Genomic DNA, 17,659 nt, shown 5'->3' with positions numbered 1-17,659 from the left:
TAAACAATTAAGCAAAACATGTTTAGATAATCTACAGTTGTTTTTGGAGAACATATTTGAAACATAGTTTGTTTTTATGTATAACAGCTGTATCCAAATATTTCCAAATTAACGTTTTTGAAAATGTTGAAATTATTGTGGTCTGACAGGGCGAAGCAATCAACTGACGATACGTGTTGTCATTGACGTAGGGAAGGTTTGGGTGCTAAAGTCATGGCGTTGTTAAAGCAAAGTTGTGTTGTCGCTGGTCGTTTCACATGTAATCATCTTTTTCTCCAGTCTAGATGTATCGATGCCTCACATGTAAGTTTCTCTTCAGTGTGTGATCGTTCTAATAATGTTCATGACCAACTGCGTTATGTTATGCTAAAGTCAACGTCAACTAACGTTTCTCTCCAGGTCAGCTGCTGCACGTTAACTAACGCTTAGCCAATCTTTAGGCCAGTTGTAGTGCAATTCTGACAGTCAGTGTATTCAACTAGTAAGAGGCAACGACATTTTCAACACTGTTGGCTGACACTGCTGAAAAGACGATGACTTATCTCATTCGATGGTTACTTGAATAATAAGCCAGTCTCGTGATTCCAATTGGTTTGATTGCTTTACTGACCACAGGTTTACGCCAGTGGCTTGAGTACGGCCACAAAGGCGTCTCCCTTGCCGAAAGATCGCAAGAAGGAGTTACCGTTAACTGCGGATGGGCCTGATCTGCAAGACTTCATTTCGGGTGATCTGTCAGACAAGACCCGATGGGAGGAATACCGTGGCAACTTGAAGCGCCAGAAAGGAGATAGGTGAGCTAAGTCTTTAACGTTCAGTAGTGGACAGTCAATGGTATTGAGACGGTTGAGCTTTAAAACGGTGTTTTCGATACTATTCCAGATTTAAAGGAATAAGTCAGTGACCTCTTGTGCATTAGCGAACACCAAATCAGTCCAGAGTGTTTCGACCCTTGAGCACGGATTCTTCAGATAAGGCCTCGTGGCATCAGCAAGCATATCATGCAGATGAATTCCTCTGCTGTTGACGTGCTTAGAGACAGTGACTTACAAGTAATGAAGACCCTGAAGCAATTGTCTATGACCCCCATTGACTTGGGACTGTTATACATGCTGCTGGTCCTGTGTGTGATTTAATACTATGCTTGTCTACTAGGCTGCGACTGCCCCCCTGGCTAAAGACTGAGATTCCTATTGGAAAAAACTACAACCGACTCAAGAACACACTGAGGGACCTGAATTTGCATACGGTAAGACACAGAGTGGAGGATACAGGCAACGTCTTTCTGCCAAGTGAAAAAATGGTTACGTTTTGTTTGGAGGCCTTTGTTTTAGGAGGCATCCACTGCTCTGTGTTGACACTTTACCTACTTAATGTCATTCTGTGTGTGTGTGTGTGTGTGTGCAGGTCTGTGAGGAGGCGAGATGTCCAAACATCGGAGAGTGCTGGGGAGGAGGAGAGTATGCTACAGCTACTGCCACAATCATGGTCAGTAAAATATTATGGGACTCTTAATACATTCTTAATACACTCGTACTGCATGCCACAGTGTGGAAACGGATCTACTACTTGATAATACAGAGTTAGCACTTATTACACAGAAATAATCTCTACATTTAGAGGCTATATTTCCTTCTCTTAAGTTGCTCTGTGACACTCAGTTCCTCTCTCTTCGTCTTCAGTTGATGGGGGACACATGCACACGTGGATGCCGTTTCTGTTCTGTAAAAACGGCACGCAAGCCTCCACCACTGGATCCCAATGAGCCAGAGAATACTGCAAAAGCCATTTCTGCCTGGGGGCTGGACTATGTAGTCTTGACCTCAGTGGACCGGGATGGTAAGACAAGAGAGGCATTCACCTGTTTTTCTCCCAATGTTGAATTCTAGGTTTTGTTCTAAGATAAGAAAAAATAGGGTTTAGCTAGCCTGGGAATACCCATACGAACTTGAAGCCCATTTCCCTTTTCCATTTCCACCCTAGGCAGATGGGTCAAGCCCTTGAGTTGTGGCTCTGCACAAGGTTTTTTCCTATATGTATCTCCAATTCTAGAGAGTTTTTCCTCGCCCCTGTTACCCACGGCCCTTCTTTTATTTTCTCTGATTGTCTAACACTCTGTAAAGCGCCATGAGACATATGTAATGTTTTGGCGCTCTATAAGTAAAATTAAATTGAAAAATTAAATTGAAAATTTCCAATGTCCTTAAAACACAGGCACACACATACCGGTACTAATCGCCAATCGGGCATAGACCTAATTTCTTTGGAATTGAGTAAACAACTGCATTTAAAACCGTTGCTTATAAGATTTCTACACTTCAAAAACAATTTGGTAAGAGTGTAACGGACCAATTTAAGTTTAATTTCACTGCTAGTTACACCCCTGCTGGAAGTCGTAAGTCAGTTAAGTTGCAGACCCACTCTCAATTGAGAAGGGTCTGGTGTCAACGAGGCTAGGGTTTAGCTAAAATAGAGACTGGAATTACACTAGAAGTCAGTGGATTATCTTTTACCTCATGTCAAAGAGCAACAGTAAATCACACCAACATCACAGCAATAGGAAAGTTATCCATAACCCAATGGCTTTTGGATTGTTTTGCTTATCATTCACATACCAGTACATTCTGATGTAATAGATCCAAATTTAGCATAATTCTTGACCTCCCCAACAGTAGTGATATTTTAGAGGCAGATCTCAAACGAAGCCACTTGTTCATCACCTCAACTATTCCCCACATCTCACACAGTGGCAGTTTGGAAAATCTGGATCAGAATATGTTTTCTGTTGAATGTGTGACTACAGTCCCAGCAAAGCCAGGCAGCATGAGGCAAATAATTCAAAGATGAATTTTGTGTTTGTGTGTCACAGACATACCTGACGGAGGTGCAGAACATTTTGCCCAAACAGTGATAAACCTGAAGCAGAGGTAAGGGGTAAATTACATATGCACTCTTAGCTAGAAGAATAAGTGTAATGAATAAATGTAAGTGTGAGAAGCAAAGGACCCGAGCCGAGCCACCTTTTGAAGTCATCCAGGTGACCGTGAATAGTTGAAGTAGTCAGAACAGCCATACAAATGTTGGTTAGGTCATCTATATTCATTGTATTCTTTTTAACTCATGGTCTGTTGTTCTGGCAGGAGCCCCAGCATGTTGGTAGAATGCTTAACTCCTGATTTCCGCGGTGACTTGAGTGCAGTGGAGAAGCTGGCCCTGTCAGGGCTGGATGTGTACGCCCATAATGTGGAGACAGTGCGAGAGTTACAGAGGTACACCTACGCATGTCTACAATGTCACAGAAATCTATATCGGTTCACACATTTCAAGGGGATTTACAAGCTAACACGGCTACCATTCTAACTTGTCACACATGCAATGACCTCATAGATCATAGATATACCCGGTTAGAGTAAACAGGAAAACTAGTTTAATCTTAAACTAGAATTCCACTGACTAGAGTGCTCCACATCCATCAATTATTTTTTTTATGCTCCCAGTTTATTCTCACGCATGGTGGTTGGTGTGGTGATTGGATAATTCCACAAGGACTATATACACAGAACCTGGTGTACTCATCCTCAGGTCATGAGGAAAAGCTATCGTACTGAAAGTGAATTTACTGAATTGAATGAATTGTCAGCATGGCCTACTTTAGACACAATATATGTTCAGACCCACAAGGTGTAGAAGTGTAAGAAAATAGGGACTTTTATTTTTGTTGCTTTTTCCTTTGAAATAAAATGATGTCATTTCTGCTACAACAGGACAATACTCAGCCTCCACAAGGGGGCGTTTTTTGGGCCTTCTGTGTCCATGAGGTCAAAGTCCTGCTTTGTTTTTGGGTGTAGTATGATTTCTCAACAGCAGGGGGCGGAACCTCGCCCACACTTTGACTTGTGGTTGGTGATTAGTTATGTCGGGTTTCACAAAAGTAACAATTCACAACATTCTTATTTCTACCTCCACTTTTACTAAGCCTTAACAGGATAGGATAAATGCGCGTTTGTATGACTAAATATAAGTGTTATGTGCTATTGAAGCTTGCCGTTTTGTGTGTGTGTGAGACTTCCTCGTCCTCTTTTGGCTTAAGGCATGTACGTGACCCTCGGGCCAACATTGACCAGTCTCTGGCTGTCCTGCGTCATGCCAAAGCAGTGAACCCCTCTATCCTCACAAAGACCTCCATCATGTTGGGCCTCGGAGAGACTGAGGCACAGATACACGCAACCATGAAAGGTAGAACAGAAGGAACACAAACACAGGCTAAATCTATGTCCATGACCATGCATCTGGGCCTAGACATCCCAATATGACTTGCAATACTGGGGAAGAAGGAAAATATGCTCTGTACTATTAAAATCTAACCAGTGTGTGTGACTCACTCAGAATGATGTGTTTACTTGCTTGTTTCAGAGTTGCGCGACAGTGGAGTAGATTGTCTGACTCTGGGTCAGTACATGCAGCCAACTAAACGTCACCTGAAGGTCAGTCTTGGTCTCAGCTTCAAACAAAGTCTTGCCATCTACATGTATGCATTTGCCTGAGATGTAATGAAACTATAATTACATGTTTATTTGTGTCTGTGTGTGTATAGGTGGAGGAGTATGTCACTCCAGAGCGCTTTGCTCACTGGGAAAAGGTTGGGAAGGAAATGGGCTTTGTCTACACAGCTAGTGGTCCACTTGTACGCTCCTCATATAAAGCAGGTATGAAGCAAAAACATGATGATTAGGATTATCATGACTTCTTTAACTTAACCTTGAATTTGTCTAATGATGTCAAACACCTACCATAAGCCAATCAAAAAAATGAACTCCTGTTCTAATTCATAACTCTTCTGTATTCTAGGTGAATTCTTCCTGAAGAATCTTCTAGAAAAGAGGAAGGCTGCCACATCAGAATGAAGTGGCTGTCTTGTTCCACACTCAGTCAGATGTCCAGCCATCCCATTTTCAGTACACCTCTATTTAGTGTCCACTACAGCTGCTTAAGCACACATACATAATCTTGGGGAAAGGACCAAAGGAGGTGAATTAAGACAGACACAGGCTTGTGTCACTGTGAAGACCTTCAAAGGATTCAGGTTTCATTTACAGAAAGTTTAGCTGAAGTTGGATAAACACTCTCATAGTGAGAGTATGAAATGATGACATGAAGTGTAAAACACACTGCTTTAAGAAGAGTTTGTATAAAAGTACAAATATATTTGAATAAATGTAAGTACATTTTATAACCAACCTGGAATATGGACATGAATAAAATGAACTTAAGAGCAGAAAAGTAAAGCTGCAACATGTTTAATGTTTCATCTGATTGGTCCAGTATTACAATCATTTGTGCATTTTCACAAAATTCATACCATATAAAATATTTCATTAGAAAAGAACAAACACACATCCACTGTCACAACACGTAGATGTTCTCAAACAAGGTAGACATCAGGGTGTTCTATATGATCAGTTGTAGATTCATAACATCCAAAAAGTGACATGTAGACTAAAACAGACTGGCTTCTGTCCAAAGTGGCATAATAAAAGAAACTACAATGTCAGACACGTAACACATGGTTTCTATTCCTTATGAATAGTAATGTGTTAATTAACTAACACCAACTGATTAGGCTGGTGATAAAAAATCAGTGTTTCAGTGACGTCCAGAAATCTGTGGTCACATGCTAATTTGGGAAGCTGAGAGATGATGATGATTAAGAGGTATTCAAAGAGTTTTTAGCTGGTGTGTTCATGTACAGCTATACAGAATATTTGAGTCAACAGCTGTAATACACAGTTGTGTGGATATCCAAGAACGTTCAATCAGCATGCAGGTAGAGCTTGTCAGACTTTGGCCTTCTTCGCTGGGGGTTCATTGAGGGTGATGCGTCCCATTCCAACAGGAGGAGTGAATGGAATCCGGGCTGGTGTTACTTTTTTACCAATTGTCTCAATCTACACACACACACACACACACACACACACACACAAAAATGGACAAAGAAAGATTCTGGTGAGGCAGAATATTTATACGGCGACACGGACAGATTAGTGAGTAATATATAACTGCATCACAGACAAAACTATCACTGAAACAATAATTCGCCAGGGAACAAAGAATCCTTTATCCAACCAATAATAACCTGCATTCTTCAGTTTGACACACATCCCTGACTGTAGGCCTCTATGCTTCGAAATTGTAGCATTATTGGATATGCTTCGAAATTGTTAGCCTGGGAGAACCCAGACGAACCTGTTAGTAAATTTGAATTTGCTCTGCAGGTCAGTCTGGCAAGGAGGCTATTGACACCCTGGGCCTTTTTCCAAAACTAGTCCCTACCCACCCCCCCTCGGTTACGGAGTGCACTCGGTGGGAATCCCTCTCAGAGAAATTAAGTTCCCTCGATTAGCGCATAGCGTATAATACCACACTGAGCTTTGGGACTACATTCTGCCTAGCAGAAAAAGGTTCTGGCATAGCCATAGATTTGTTTACAGGTGTACTCACTCGGAACTAACATCTGAATGAAGCGTTCTCCATGATGTGGAGCATTGATTGACACACCCTCAATTAGGCCTGCACAATTATCGCAATCGTAATATCAACCAACGCAATTACAGTAAGAACAAAATGATTCATTCCCCTGGCAAATATTGATTTAATGCTGATTTTCTCTTTATCAATATGTTTGTTCTGACTGAAAATGACACTATCACATTCCAAAGGTTTGTAAGACAATGTGGGAGAAACATGGAATTAAAAAAAAGCATTTTTATGAAAAATGGCATGTCCAAAATTATTCATACCCTTTTTAAATAATCAATGAAAACATCTTTATTTGCCATCAAAGCTCTCGAAAGACTGCACCTTTTTAGCAGCAATCTGGGTTTTGAGGCAGGAACGATTATTTGTCTTTTTTGACTGATTGAGGTCTGGACTCTGGCTGGGCCACTCTAAAATGTTGATATTGTTCTCTATTAACCATTTCTTACCTTGTTTGGCTGTATGTTTTGGATCATTGTATGGTTTAATGGTCCAATTATGCCTATTGGGGCAGGTCTCTTGGCACACTGCCTGATCTTTTCCTCCAGAATCTCAGTGAAGCCTCTTGCTTTAGTGTTACAGTTTACTTTGAGAAGGTCACCAAGTCCCCCTGTATGAAAAACATCCCAAAAGAATACTTTTCTAACCCCCATAATTGAAATGGACATGGTGTTATTGGAATTCAATGCTTCTTTTTTTTTTTTATCTCAGGCCATGTCCCTGGGTCAAAAAAAATTCCAGCGAAAGCTAAATGCTTGTCCAGGTGTGCCCTTATAAAGGTTTAGCCGAGTTGTGCATGTTTAGAGAAGAGTGATCCATGATCAGCATCCAAGATGACCAAGTGATCTGAAGTGAAAAAGGTGCAGTCTACAATCATTGTGGAGACATGGAGGCTTGGTAGGTATAAGAACCATTTCGAGAGCTTTGATGGCAAATAAAGATGTTTCCATTGATTATTTAAAAAGGGTATGAATAATTTTGGACATGCCATTTTTCATAAAAATGTTAAAAAAGATAAAAAACAATTTTTTTTTTATTCCATGTTTCTACCACATTGTCTTACAACCTTTTGGCATGGGCAGTGTCATTTTCAGTCAGAACAAACATATTGGTCAAGAGAAAATCAACATTACATCAATATTTGTCAGGGGTATGAATAATTTTGTTCTTAACTGTACCTAATCGTAAAAGCTACAAATAATCGTGCAGTTAAGTTTGGCACATTTCTGACTTTTATATCCATTTCATCCTCCTTGACTATGTCCCTCTGGTTGGTGGGTGTGCGTACTGCGTGAGAGGCACAGAAATTCTGTCGGCCGGTGGCGCTGTGCTTGTTGTGCACTGGGAGTGCTCACCAATCAGGGGTGGCACAAATTAAAGAGACATTTGGAATATTGAATTGAATCAATTAATTAGATATTTTCCCCAAATCGTGCAGCCCTACCCTCAATAAGTCACCATCTTTGTTTACTTGGCGTTGGAGGGTTTAAAACACACTACCACTTAACAGCAATTGGTTTCGGATAGACCGCGCATACAGAGTGAAAGTGGCTAGGGAGAGGGCGAAGTAACTAGTATCGGAAAGGGCCTCATTTCCAATGTTCCAAAAACCTAGGCACCAATCACTAACGCTTATCCGGCATGGGGCGGGCTTTATATGATAACAGATAGGGCACTACATTCAACACAACCAATGGCGACGCTGATGGCGACTTGTTTAAACAGATATAGACATGTTTTTTCTTTGGGATTGAGTAAACAACCGCATTTAAAAAAACCTTTGTTTACAATATTTAATTGCTGCACTTCTGAAAAGATTAGGTAAGAGTTTAATGCACCAATTTAACTTTAATTCCACTGTTTATTATGCCCCTGGAAGTCAATGAAGCCTTTCCAGACCCACTCACAATCTCAATTTGGTCTGGTGATAACCAGGCTACCGAATTGTAGCATTACTGTCAACAACAGTAATCTGTCATAGGCAGATATCTCAGCTTTGTATGGCAAGCATGACACACCAGTTATCAAATAGTGTTTGTTGCCTGTCCATCCTGACATACCTAGGGTTCAATTACACAATATGGACTGGGTGTAGATGGGGTGCTTTCTTGCACCATGCCCTCGTAACCTTTTGTGTAAAGTATGTAGGGATAGGTTTTTAAAAGAGTGTGTTTAAGGTGTGGGATGATAAGCTTTTATAGAAGGGGGATGGGCTTGTATAGAAGAGAATGACATTTTTCAGCCAGTTTAGCCAGTTAACTGCCTGATTGACTGCATTTTTCAGCCTGGTTCAGCCAGTTCACTGAACAATTGAGAAGAAATATAACAGACAGGTTGGGCACCGAAACACGGTTCTAATATGGCACCGGTGCCGACGCAAACGGTAGTAACTGCATCGAATAACAACGTGGATTTCGGTGCCTCATTTCGGTGCTTAATTAATAGGTTTTTAAAAAAAAAAAAATTTTTTATACGAGGCATCACTGCATGTCATGCGCCATCTCTAACGTCTTGCTCTGATAGTAACACATCCATATACAGTTAACATAAGCACTGTATAAACCAGAGGGGTGCACCACATAGGCGAGTGGACAGTGTTTGACAGCTTGCGTGAGCCCAAGTAGCTTACTTTAAAGCGATATCGCAAGCTCCTGTCAAAATCTAGCAGTGGGCCTAACTACACACAAGCAAAAGGCTATGAAACAACATCAACAGTAGCCTATATGTTACAAAATATCCTTGCTAATGCGCTAACTGGCATTTATTTGAAATGTTATCAGCAAAGTTGTGAGGTGAAAACTGTATTTCACGGTGTGTTCTAAACAACATGGCATGATGTTAATCTTTCATGTGAAGGAGGCCCATATAGCATCACAATGAATTTGAAGATTATGTTAAAAGTTAGCTGGCAAAAACATAAATATATGTAGGTATACCTGATGTCACTGAGCTGTCAAAAAGGCTACGAAACCATCTCCGTACGTTATCGCTAATTAAACTCAGCTGACTGGTGTTAGCGCATAGCCATAGTTGCTGTTAAAATGCCTACTAGGCTAGCGCTGGGAATCTAAACACCGACATGTAGCCTAACATGTTCAAAACTATTGCGTGTTATGGGTTAAGACATGACATTTCTTAAAGCATCTGGGAACACACTGAATTAACTGGAAAGTAGAGTCCCTGTTAGATTAGTTTGCTTGCAAATGCCGTTGTCCATGACCTGGCAATTTTATAGAAAGCGGTTTTAACATACCTTATGGCAAACTGCCTACTGGATAAACTAGAAAGCAGAGCTTTAGCCTACTATTGTGTGTGCATGCATGGCAAGCTGTTTTAACATTTAAATGTATTATTCGTAGGAGCAATGAGATATTGATAGTAAATTGAATATAACAGTTCAATTTTATGTTCAAATTTGTCTTATCAATAATAAAAAAAGCAATTCATGCTTTATACCATTTTAATTTAAAACATTTTAAAAACAAAGTACCGGTTCAGGCACCGGCACCGTTTTAAAAGTATCGATTTAGCACCGGTATCGGATAAAATCCAAACGATACCCAACCCTACAGACAGGTATGTCGTATTAGAGATAAAAAAGGTAATTGTACAAGAAAAACATAGTGTAAAAAGGATAAATTGACAGAATGGCCTGTTCAGTCACTCAGGTGTTGGTATAGTCATGTGTATGGTTGAGAGCCTGTACCTGGAAACCAAGGTTCTGGAGTCGTGGGTGCAGGTGATCTAAGACTCTGCGTCCATCAAATAGAAATGCCGGCTTCAGCATTCGCACATAGATCTTCTCATAGTCCAGATCCTACAAAGCACACCATCACTTACATTTTCAGACATTTTCCATATTCTGTGTTGTGTAATATGGTCCTGAGAACAGTGAGGGAATTACCTTAAACATGTCCCACTCTGTACAGATGACCAGAGCATGGGCTCCTGCACACGCATCATAGGGGTCCGTCGTCACTGTAACCAGCTCAGATACTGTAGACGCATTAAAACAAAGATCCGTGATTACTAACCGCTGAGCTCTGCTTCAACCCGCTCTGATTAAATTATTAAATAACGTCACCAGCTCTGGCCATCAGTGGCAGTATATCTCCTCCACACCAACATACAGCACATTTACCTCTCTCTGGCTTGTCACCTGACAGGTCCAGTATAATCTGCTCCTTGAGTACTTTGGGGTCATAGATGTGCAGTTTTGCTCCCTCATCCATAAGATATTTAGAGATGTGGATACTGGAGGACTCCCTGTTAACAGAATGACACACAGTGAGAACTTTATTTCCCAATTGAGGGAGCTCATTGAATGTTCCGCATGGTATCATTTATCTGTGCCTGTGATTATTAGTCTGGGTGGTAAATGCAAATAAAATAGTTTATGCATAGTAGAATGATAGGAACTGGGTTACTGTGCAGTCTATAGGCCTTTTCACACAAAGATCCCGCTAAATTTGCGGGAAGAGGAGACGTCTTTTTGCCGTCTTTTTGTGTCTGAAAGCGAGGTGAAAATTTGCCGGCCTGCTGATCTGTTCACATGATGCGCCATTTTGGGGAGCCAGGAGGCAGGTAACCTGACCCTAGCCAGATGAATTTCGCTCCGCCTAGCTCCACTCATCCATCTGGAACCGATCCATTGAAGTGTTGCTTCAGAAGGCTGGGCCTAATCAAAAAATGCTTGCATATGATTGAATAAGCCACTTGTCCGTCATCTATTGACGTGCTACTTCAACTACTCACATCGAAGCCAACCCGTGACGCTAATAACAGTCTCACAGTCGCTTCTACTCCCGCCCTGCGTCCTGATTGGCTATACCATAAAATCGGTTGCAGAAATCACTCTCAATGGAAGAGGTCCCAGATGGATGTGAGTGAAGCTAGGCGGCGCTAAGCGGAACGAAATTCATCTGGCTAGGGTCAGGTTAGGAGGCAGGATCAGCTATAGTAAATTAAATTGTGACGAGCAACAGGGGGCCTGTAGAGTGAAAGTCGTAGGCCTTATTATGCGTGCGTGGGGCTTCAGATACAGCAGGTGTGTGATTTCAAAAACCATGGCGGGAGAACCGACTGCACTTTGTTTAGCTTGCATTTGCTTTGCTGTTAGAATGTTAGATTCTTGAGATAGAGGTCTTCAGACAATAAAAAGTAATTTGGAAGGGAAACTGAAGAGAAGAGTTGCCCTCGCGTTCGCCGTGATTCCACTTTGAAAATCAGAGGTTCACAGGCTACTGTGGCCTTGGTCAGTGGCGCCGCCAGCCGTAATCCTGTACGCACTGTGCGTACAATTTATTTATGAAATCATTCAATATCAGGCGCGCCTGCAGGTGTACGTCCGTACGCACTGTGCGTACCATCAGACTACTCAACAGCAAGAGGAAATTTCCCTTGTGTGTGCATTCACACCAAATTGGCCCACCATACATTCCCAACTATGGACCGTGTATCCCATTAGCTGCATGCCATTAGGCTGCAATTTACAATTTTCTATTACATAAAGTTAGTGAACACGTTGTCAAAATTAACGCGCACACATTTTGTTTGAGCAGGAGAGAGAGAATACGCACGCAACTTGTTGTTTTCTTTTACTCGGCTATCTATATATGGTTATCAGCACACAATGTTGAGCTAATTCACTAACTCAATACTCAATCATGGATATCACAAGTTTAAACAACGAAAACAGAAAGGATGGATGCAGCAAAGCTAGAGGAGTTATTCCAGATGGGCAAGAACAGGCAATTGCTTGTCAGAACCTTAGACTGCATTACACAGCTGTTTAAAGCCAGACGTCACGGTAAGCTAGAACAAAACTAAAGGTAACTTTAGCCTGTATAGGGCTGTATCAAGTTGTCCAAATGAATAGGTCATTGTATACGTTGTTGTATTATTGCATGTGAATGTTGCTGTGCTATGTAGGCTACTATTTTGCTGACCAATGCACGGACCTAAAACCGGGAAACGGACAAATATTGTCCACGCGTGAATTTTTTTTTTGTTTTTTTTTTTTGTGATGGGTGTGCCTAGGCGCACTGTTAGCAGTTATGCCGAAGGCAGTGAGATTATTAGGCATTGCATCATGTCACTCTGTTTGAAACATCGCAGTTCGGGTTGATAAGATTCAGTTAATGCGAGTATGGATCGTCTCAAAGTTTGGGACAACCAAACAGCAGTGTAGGCAAAGCAAATCCTAATTGTTAGGTTACCATAGCTGTCTTTTCTCTAGGCCTGGGCCTATCGGAAATCGCGACATAAGCACATTGGTTTCTTTTTTCTTTTCTTTTTTGTTCGCGTGTTGGGTAGTGAAGCGATAATGCATTTAAAGCAGTACATCATGTGAGCCAGAGCCGATATGGCCAGAGCTGCTGCTCTGTATAGGTATTCTGTCCCACCCAAATTTGCTGAACTACTTGCGAAGTAGCCTATCATCACAGACATCACATGTATCACACGACAGAGCTTTTTCTCAGCTTTTAAACGATGTTAGTGGTTAGTTGTTGTGGTAAACGGTTCGCGAGAAAAGTAACTTTAATTTAATCATATTTTTTGCGCCCGTCTCCCTACCCTACCCATTCATCTTGGTGAAATACTTCGCGAACTTTACCTCAACACATGACAAACCAACAGCAGACCTTACCGAACACAAAGGTGTAAAGCATGCCCCTGTACAGTTAGCCATTCCAGAGTAATCCGGTTTTAAATTCGCAGCAATGTCTTTAGGCTATGCATGTCTCCAACTTTGCGGTTCCTAATGGGTTTAAATTGTTCAATAGGTCTACATGATTTTATAACAGGCCAAATACAAAACAAATGTTACAAATATCGCCTAGATATCTGTAAGCATTACAATCAGAGGATATACATATAGGGCAGACAGACGCTCAGGAGTTCATGCTTTGTTTTTTCGCTGGATTTTAGGATAGCCTAACTGATTGCATTCCAAGCTACAGTCAACTCTAGCAGGCATTGAATGACTGGAGACTTTGTGAATTTATAGATTGACATAATGTGCTGTCTCTGCTATTGCTGCTTTTGATCAGTTAGATTTATTTCGCAGTCTCCTGTGGTGGGCTGGACATATATCGAAATGCCCGCCCAGATTCCCTTTCCGCCTTGACCCATTCACACTGGTGCCGGAACGAAAATACTCGGCAAAATGTCTAGGGGGCTTGGTAGTAAATTTGGCGAGACACTTTGTCCCGCCGTTCCGCCTCGGTCTATGTGAAAGGGACAGTCGTTCCGCGATTCTGGTACATAAAATCGCGGCGATTTCGCCAGTGTGAAATGGCCTTAATAGACATAAATTGTTCTTCAAAACACAAAACATATTTTTAAGACCTTTCTTTTCATCTGAACAATAACAAAAAGGTCCCATCTCCCAACACAAGGAGAGTTCTGCAACTTTTATAACTTAACCAATATCCACATGTGCACTTGCATATGCCCCCTCCAGCCACTCCATACCTAAGGCAAAAATGGGTGCGAGGTTTCAACACTATTACATGACTAAGCACTTTAGATTCTCTGGGGCTCCAAGGGGCACACGCGTGCGTGCGTGTGTGTATGTGTGTGTGAGTGAGTGAGTGAGTGTGTGTGTGTGATTGAGTGAGTGAGAGAGAGAGAGTAGATGAAAGGTTGGTGTGAGTGTTCAGCCAGAGGGGGAAAGTTCAATGATTACAAGGTGAAATGTAAGACTGATTAGCTTCTCATGATCAAACACACCAACTCAAATATCAGAGAAAAGTGTATCACACAGGGTAAGTACATTCTGATAGATAATCGTGACTATGCATGTACCTGGTATCTCCTGTGTCCTTTTTGAAGGAGAAGCCAAGCAGGGCGATCTTTTTGCCTGTCACTGTGTTGAACAGACAGTCAATGATCCTGCTGGCGAACCTTCTCCTCTGGTATTCATTCATGTCAATTACCTGCAAGATGTGAGGAAGTAACACACCAGCATATGAGAGACAAACTCAAACAGTACTATACAAGCTACAAGAGAGCAATAGGCTAGCTAGCTAGCTAGTAGTAACCCACTTCCAGTTAATTATGCTAAGCTAGGCTAACAGTGTCAGGCTGGGTTATTGCAGGCACAGAGAAAAGAAGGGTATGCATCCTCTTATACAGCTCTGGGGTAGGCAGCAAATAAGCTTGCTTCCCCAAAAAGTGACATGTTCCTTTAAGTAGGCCTTTTGGTGGCATGATGGATTTCAACAAATAAAAATGAGTGTCATATGTGCCACAATCATTGGATGTTTCTTTTTCACTTTCTTGATATTCTACTATCCCTATTGAAAGTCTACCCTGACAGTGTTCACATTCAAAACCTCTGAAGTTGAAATGGTCAAGGGTCTTGTCTGTGTTTTGCTCTTGCATTGTGACAACAATGACCAATGGCTTTAGTAAAAATCTTACATTTTATAATCACAAACTACTGTTTGAAATAACAACAAGGTTTGTAGGACATATGGACTTCATCATTTTTCTAATTCTTGTAGAAAACACGGTTTCATAGGTTTGTCTTTTGTCCTGACATGGACTCAGAGGGAATGGGTCTACAGGTTGGTTAAGAGAATCAAGAGTGATCACAACAACCTCACACTCCAAAAGTCAACCAAGACTGAAATAATCTGTCCTTTGTGACAGTGCCGCCTTACTTACAAAGATGATGAAGCATTTTGAATGGAGGGCAAAGTATTTGTACAATATCTCCATGTATTTGTATACGTGTGTATGTATGTGTGTGTGTGTGTGGCTGTGTGTGTGTGTATTTTCACACCTGTTGCCAATATGATGCAACCTCAGGTAGGTTCAAAGCTTCACAAAGATATACCAAGTTTAGCACATCTTTCTGGAAACAACTCCCTCCAAATCCTGAAACAAACAAAAACAACTGAGACTTTACCTTCGGGGCCTCTGACACTCAACAGAACCAAATTCAGAGCTCAGACACAGAGCACTTGCAGTGACGTACCACTGAACACTCTTTTAGGCCATCAGTGAGACACCTGTACTCACCCACACTGGCTTTCAGGAACTTGCTGCCAATGCGCTGGTCCATGCCGATGGCTTTGGCCACCTCCTCAACATCCGCTCCAGTTGCCTCACACAGTGCTGAGATGGAATTTATGCTGCTGATACGCTGTGCAAGGAATGCATTCGCAGCCTTACGACACGAGAGAAAAAAAAAAAAACACAGGAGTCAACATCATTCAAGATAGACTGGCAGGCTGGGATGGAACCCTATAGTCAAAGTCTGCTTTATTGTCAATTTCTTCACATGCGCCAGACATACATATATACATACATATAGCTTAATTGATCTATTTTAGTATGGGTGTGGGGGTGTGCATGCATCCTCACCAGTTTGGAGAGTTCAGATGACCAGGTATTTGTGGTGATGATACGAGCTTTGGGGACCCAGTTCTCATAAACGGCACACAATGCCCGGATGGCCCTTTGACCCTCTGGTGTTTCATCTCCACCAATCAGCACACGGTCTGGCTCTTTTAGGTCCCGTACGGCTGTCCCCTCCGCAAGAAACTCTGGGTTAGACAGCACCTGGACAGCCAGAGAGGCGACAGAATGACCAGAAGTTCGTAAACATACTAATATATATATATATATATATATATATATATATATATACACACACACACACACACACACACACCTGTAGGTTGAGACTGGGTTTGGTGTTGGCATCAAATATCCTCCGGATGCTCTCAGCTGCGCGGACAGGCACAGTGCTTTTTTCTGTGACAATCTTGTAACCATCGGACATCTCAACGATGCGCCTAGCACAAGCCTCAATGAACTTCAGGTCAGCAGCACGTCCTTTCCCCATGCCATATGTCTTAGTGGGTGTGTTCACCTAAGACACAGAGAGATTAAGAGGAGACTGTTTTGTACAATGTTCAATATGTTACTACTACACACTGGCAGTCACAATTTAAATTGTCTGTAATAAATTGAGCACTCTGCTATTCTTTTTTAACAGGTATCTGCTGCTTCAAAGACGTGTGACTTACAGAGATGAACACCAGGTCTGCGTCTTTGATGGCAGCATCAATGTCGGTAGAGAAGAAGAGATTTTTACCTCTACAGGAGAAAACCACATCACTGAGGCCTGGCTATAAAGACACAGAGACCAGACATAACCTCAGTATGACCTGAGGCTACACAGAGAACAGTACAGTACAGAGAGAGCAAGCATAAGACTACAAAATGTGACTAATGAATAACACAGCCTCTTAAAACAGCATCTTAAAACCCACAAGTACACCTTGCTGAGAACTCTACTTGTGTGAATTAGTGTGTGTGCAGCCTAACCTACCTCGTAAATAGGTAGTACATCCGAGTTCCAGGCTTTGATTCGAGACTCATTGACGTCCACCACCGTGACGCGGATTTTGGGGCACATTTGAGCGATCACGCTGCAAGTGGGCCCCCCAACATATCCAGCCCCAATACAGCATATCTTCTTTATTTCAAACATCTAAGAGCCAATACATTTCAGATGGACCATTTAATAAATCCGATTACTAATTCAATACAAACAAATCAGGGCGACGCACAATTGTGACGCTAACGTTACTGCAAAGTTGCTTTATTCTGCCAGCTTTTCACAACGTTAAAATCCTAGGTAGCTCACTACGTTAACGTTACACTAGTGTGTCAGGTCAGGATAACTTTTTAAGTTTTATTCTCCTGTGTTTCTAGATGACCAAATAACACTATGCACACGTTTAGTTTTATTTCTTATCGAGTGACAGAGAACATATCTACGGATTTTCGTTCTACCAATGTTGATGATCAAACTGTTAAAATAAGCCGCAACACTTACCGTGCTTGGAAACTAACGTTAGCCCGGGAGAAGATAGCAAAATGACCACGATGTGAGGTGGATCAAATTGGAAAACAGTAACTTCACAACAACTTCTCGTATGTAGGGTTGTTCTCGGGGATCAGGTTGATCCTGAACTGTACAATATTAGGTAACTACAGTCAACTTTCTCTTCACGCACACCCCTATACTCGATCTTTTCCGGTATGTGGGGAAGCTCACGTTATACCAATGAATGTTCGATACGTCAGCATGACGCACAAGAAC

At 41.7% G+C, this 17,659-nt stretch overlaps 2 protein-coding genes across 2 annotated transcripts; one reads left to right on the top strand and one right to left on the bottom strand.

Annotated features, from left to right (window-relative positions):
* The first annotated feature begins 3 nt into the window (after nucleotides 1–3).
* Nucleotides 4–5,292, top strand: lias (lipoic acid synthetase). Its single transcript, XM_042101241.1, has 11 exons — nucleotides 4–303; nucleotides 616–794; nucleotides 1,156–1,249; nucleotides 1,408–1,488; nucleotides 1,683–1,839; nucleotides 2,870–2,927; nucleotides 3,141–3,269; nucleotides 4,091–4,236; nucleotides 4,414–4,484; nucleotides 4,595–4,706; nucleotides 4,849–5,292. Exons 1-11 carry the CDS (start codon nucleotides 214–216, stop codon nucleotides 4,902–4,904), a joined length of 1,173 nt encoding a protein of 390 aa, XP_041957175.1. The 5' UTR covers nucleotides 4–213; the 3' UTR covers nucleotides 4,905–5,292.
* ugdh (UDP-glucose 6-dehydrogenase) lies at nucleotides 5,282–17,646 on the bottom strand. Its single transcript, XM_042101228.1, has 12 exons — nucleotides 17,393–17,646; nucleotides 16,883–17,044; nucleotides 16,578–16,679; nucleotides 16,220–16,420; nucleotides 15,910–16,107; nucleotides 15,565–15,712; nucleotides 15,326–15,420; nucleotides 14,344–14,474; nucleotides 10,676–10,800; nucleotides 10,439–10,530; nucleotides 10,241–10,351; nucleotides 5,282–5,945 (listed from the first exon to the last, which is right to left on the bottom strand). Exons 2-12 carry the CDS (start codon nucleotides 17,042–17,044, stop codon nucleotides 5,835–5,837), a joined length of 1,476 nt encoding a protein of 491 aa, XP_041957162.1. The 5' UTR covers nucleotides 17,393–17,646; the 3' UTR covers nucleotides 5,282–5,834.
* Between the last annotated feature and the right edge of the window lie 13 nt (nucleotides 17,647–17,659).

The sequence above is a fragment of the Alosa sapidissima genome, chromosome 1 (assembly GCF_018492685.1).
Source record: "Alosa sapidissima isolate fAloSap1 chromosome 1, fAloSap1.pri, whole genome shotgun sequence".
NCBI classification, from domain to species: Eukaryota; Metazoa; Chordata; class Actinopteri; order Clupeiformes; family Clupeidae; genus Alosa; species Alosa sapidissima.
This window is presented reverse-complemented; position numbering and strand designations above follow the sequence as displayed.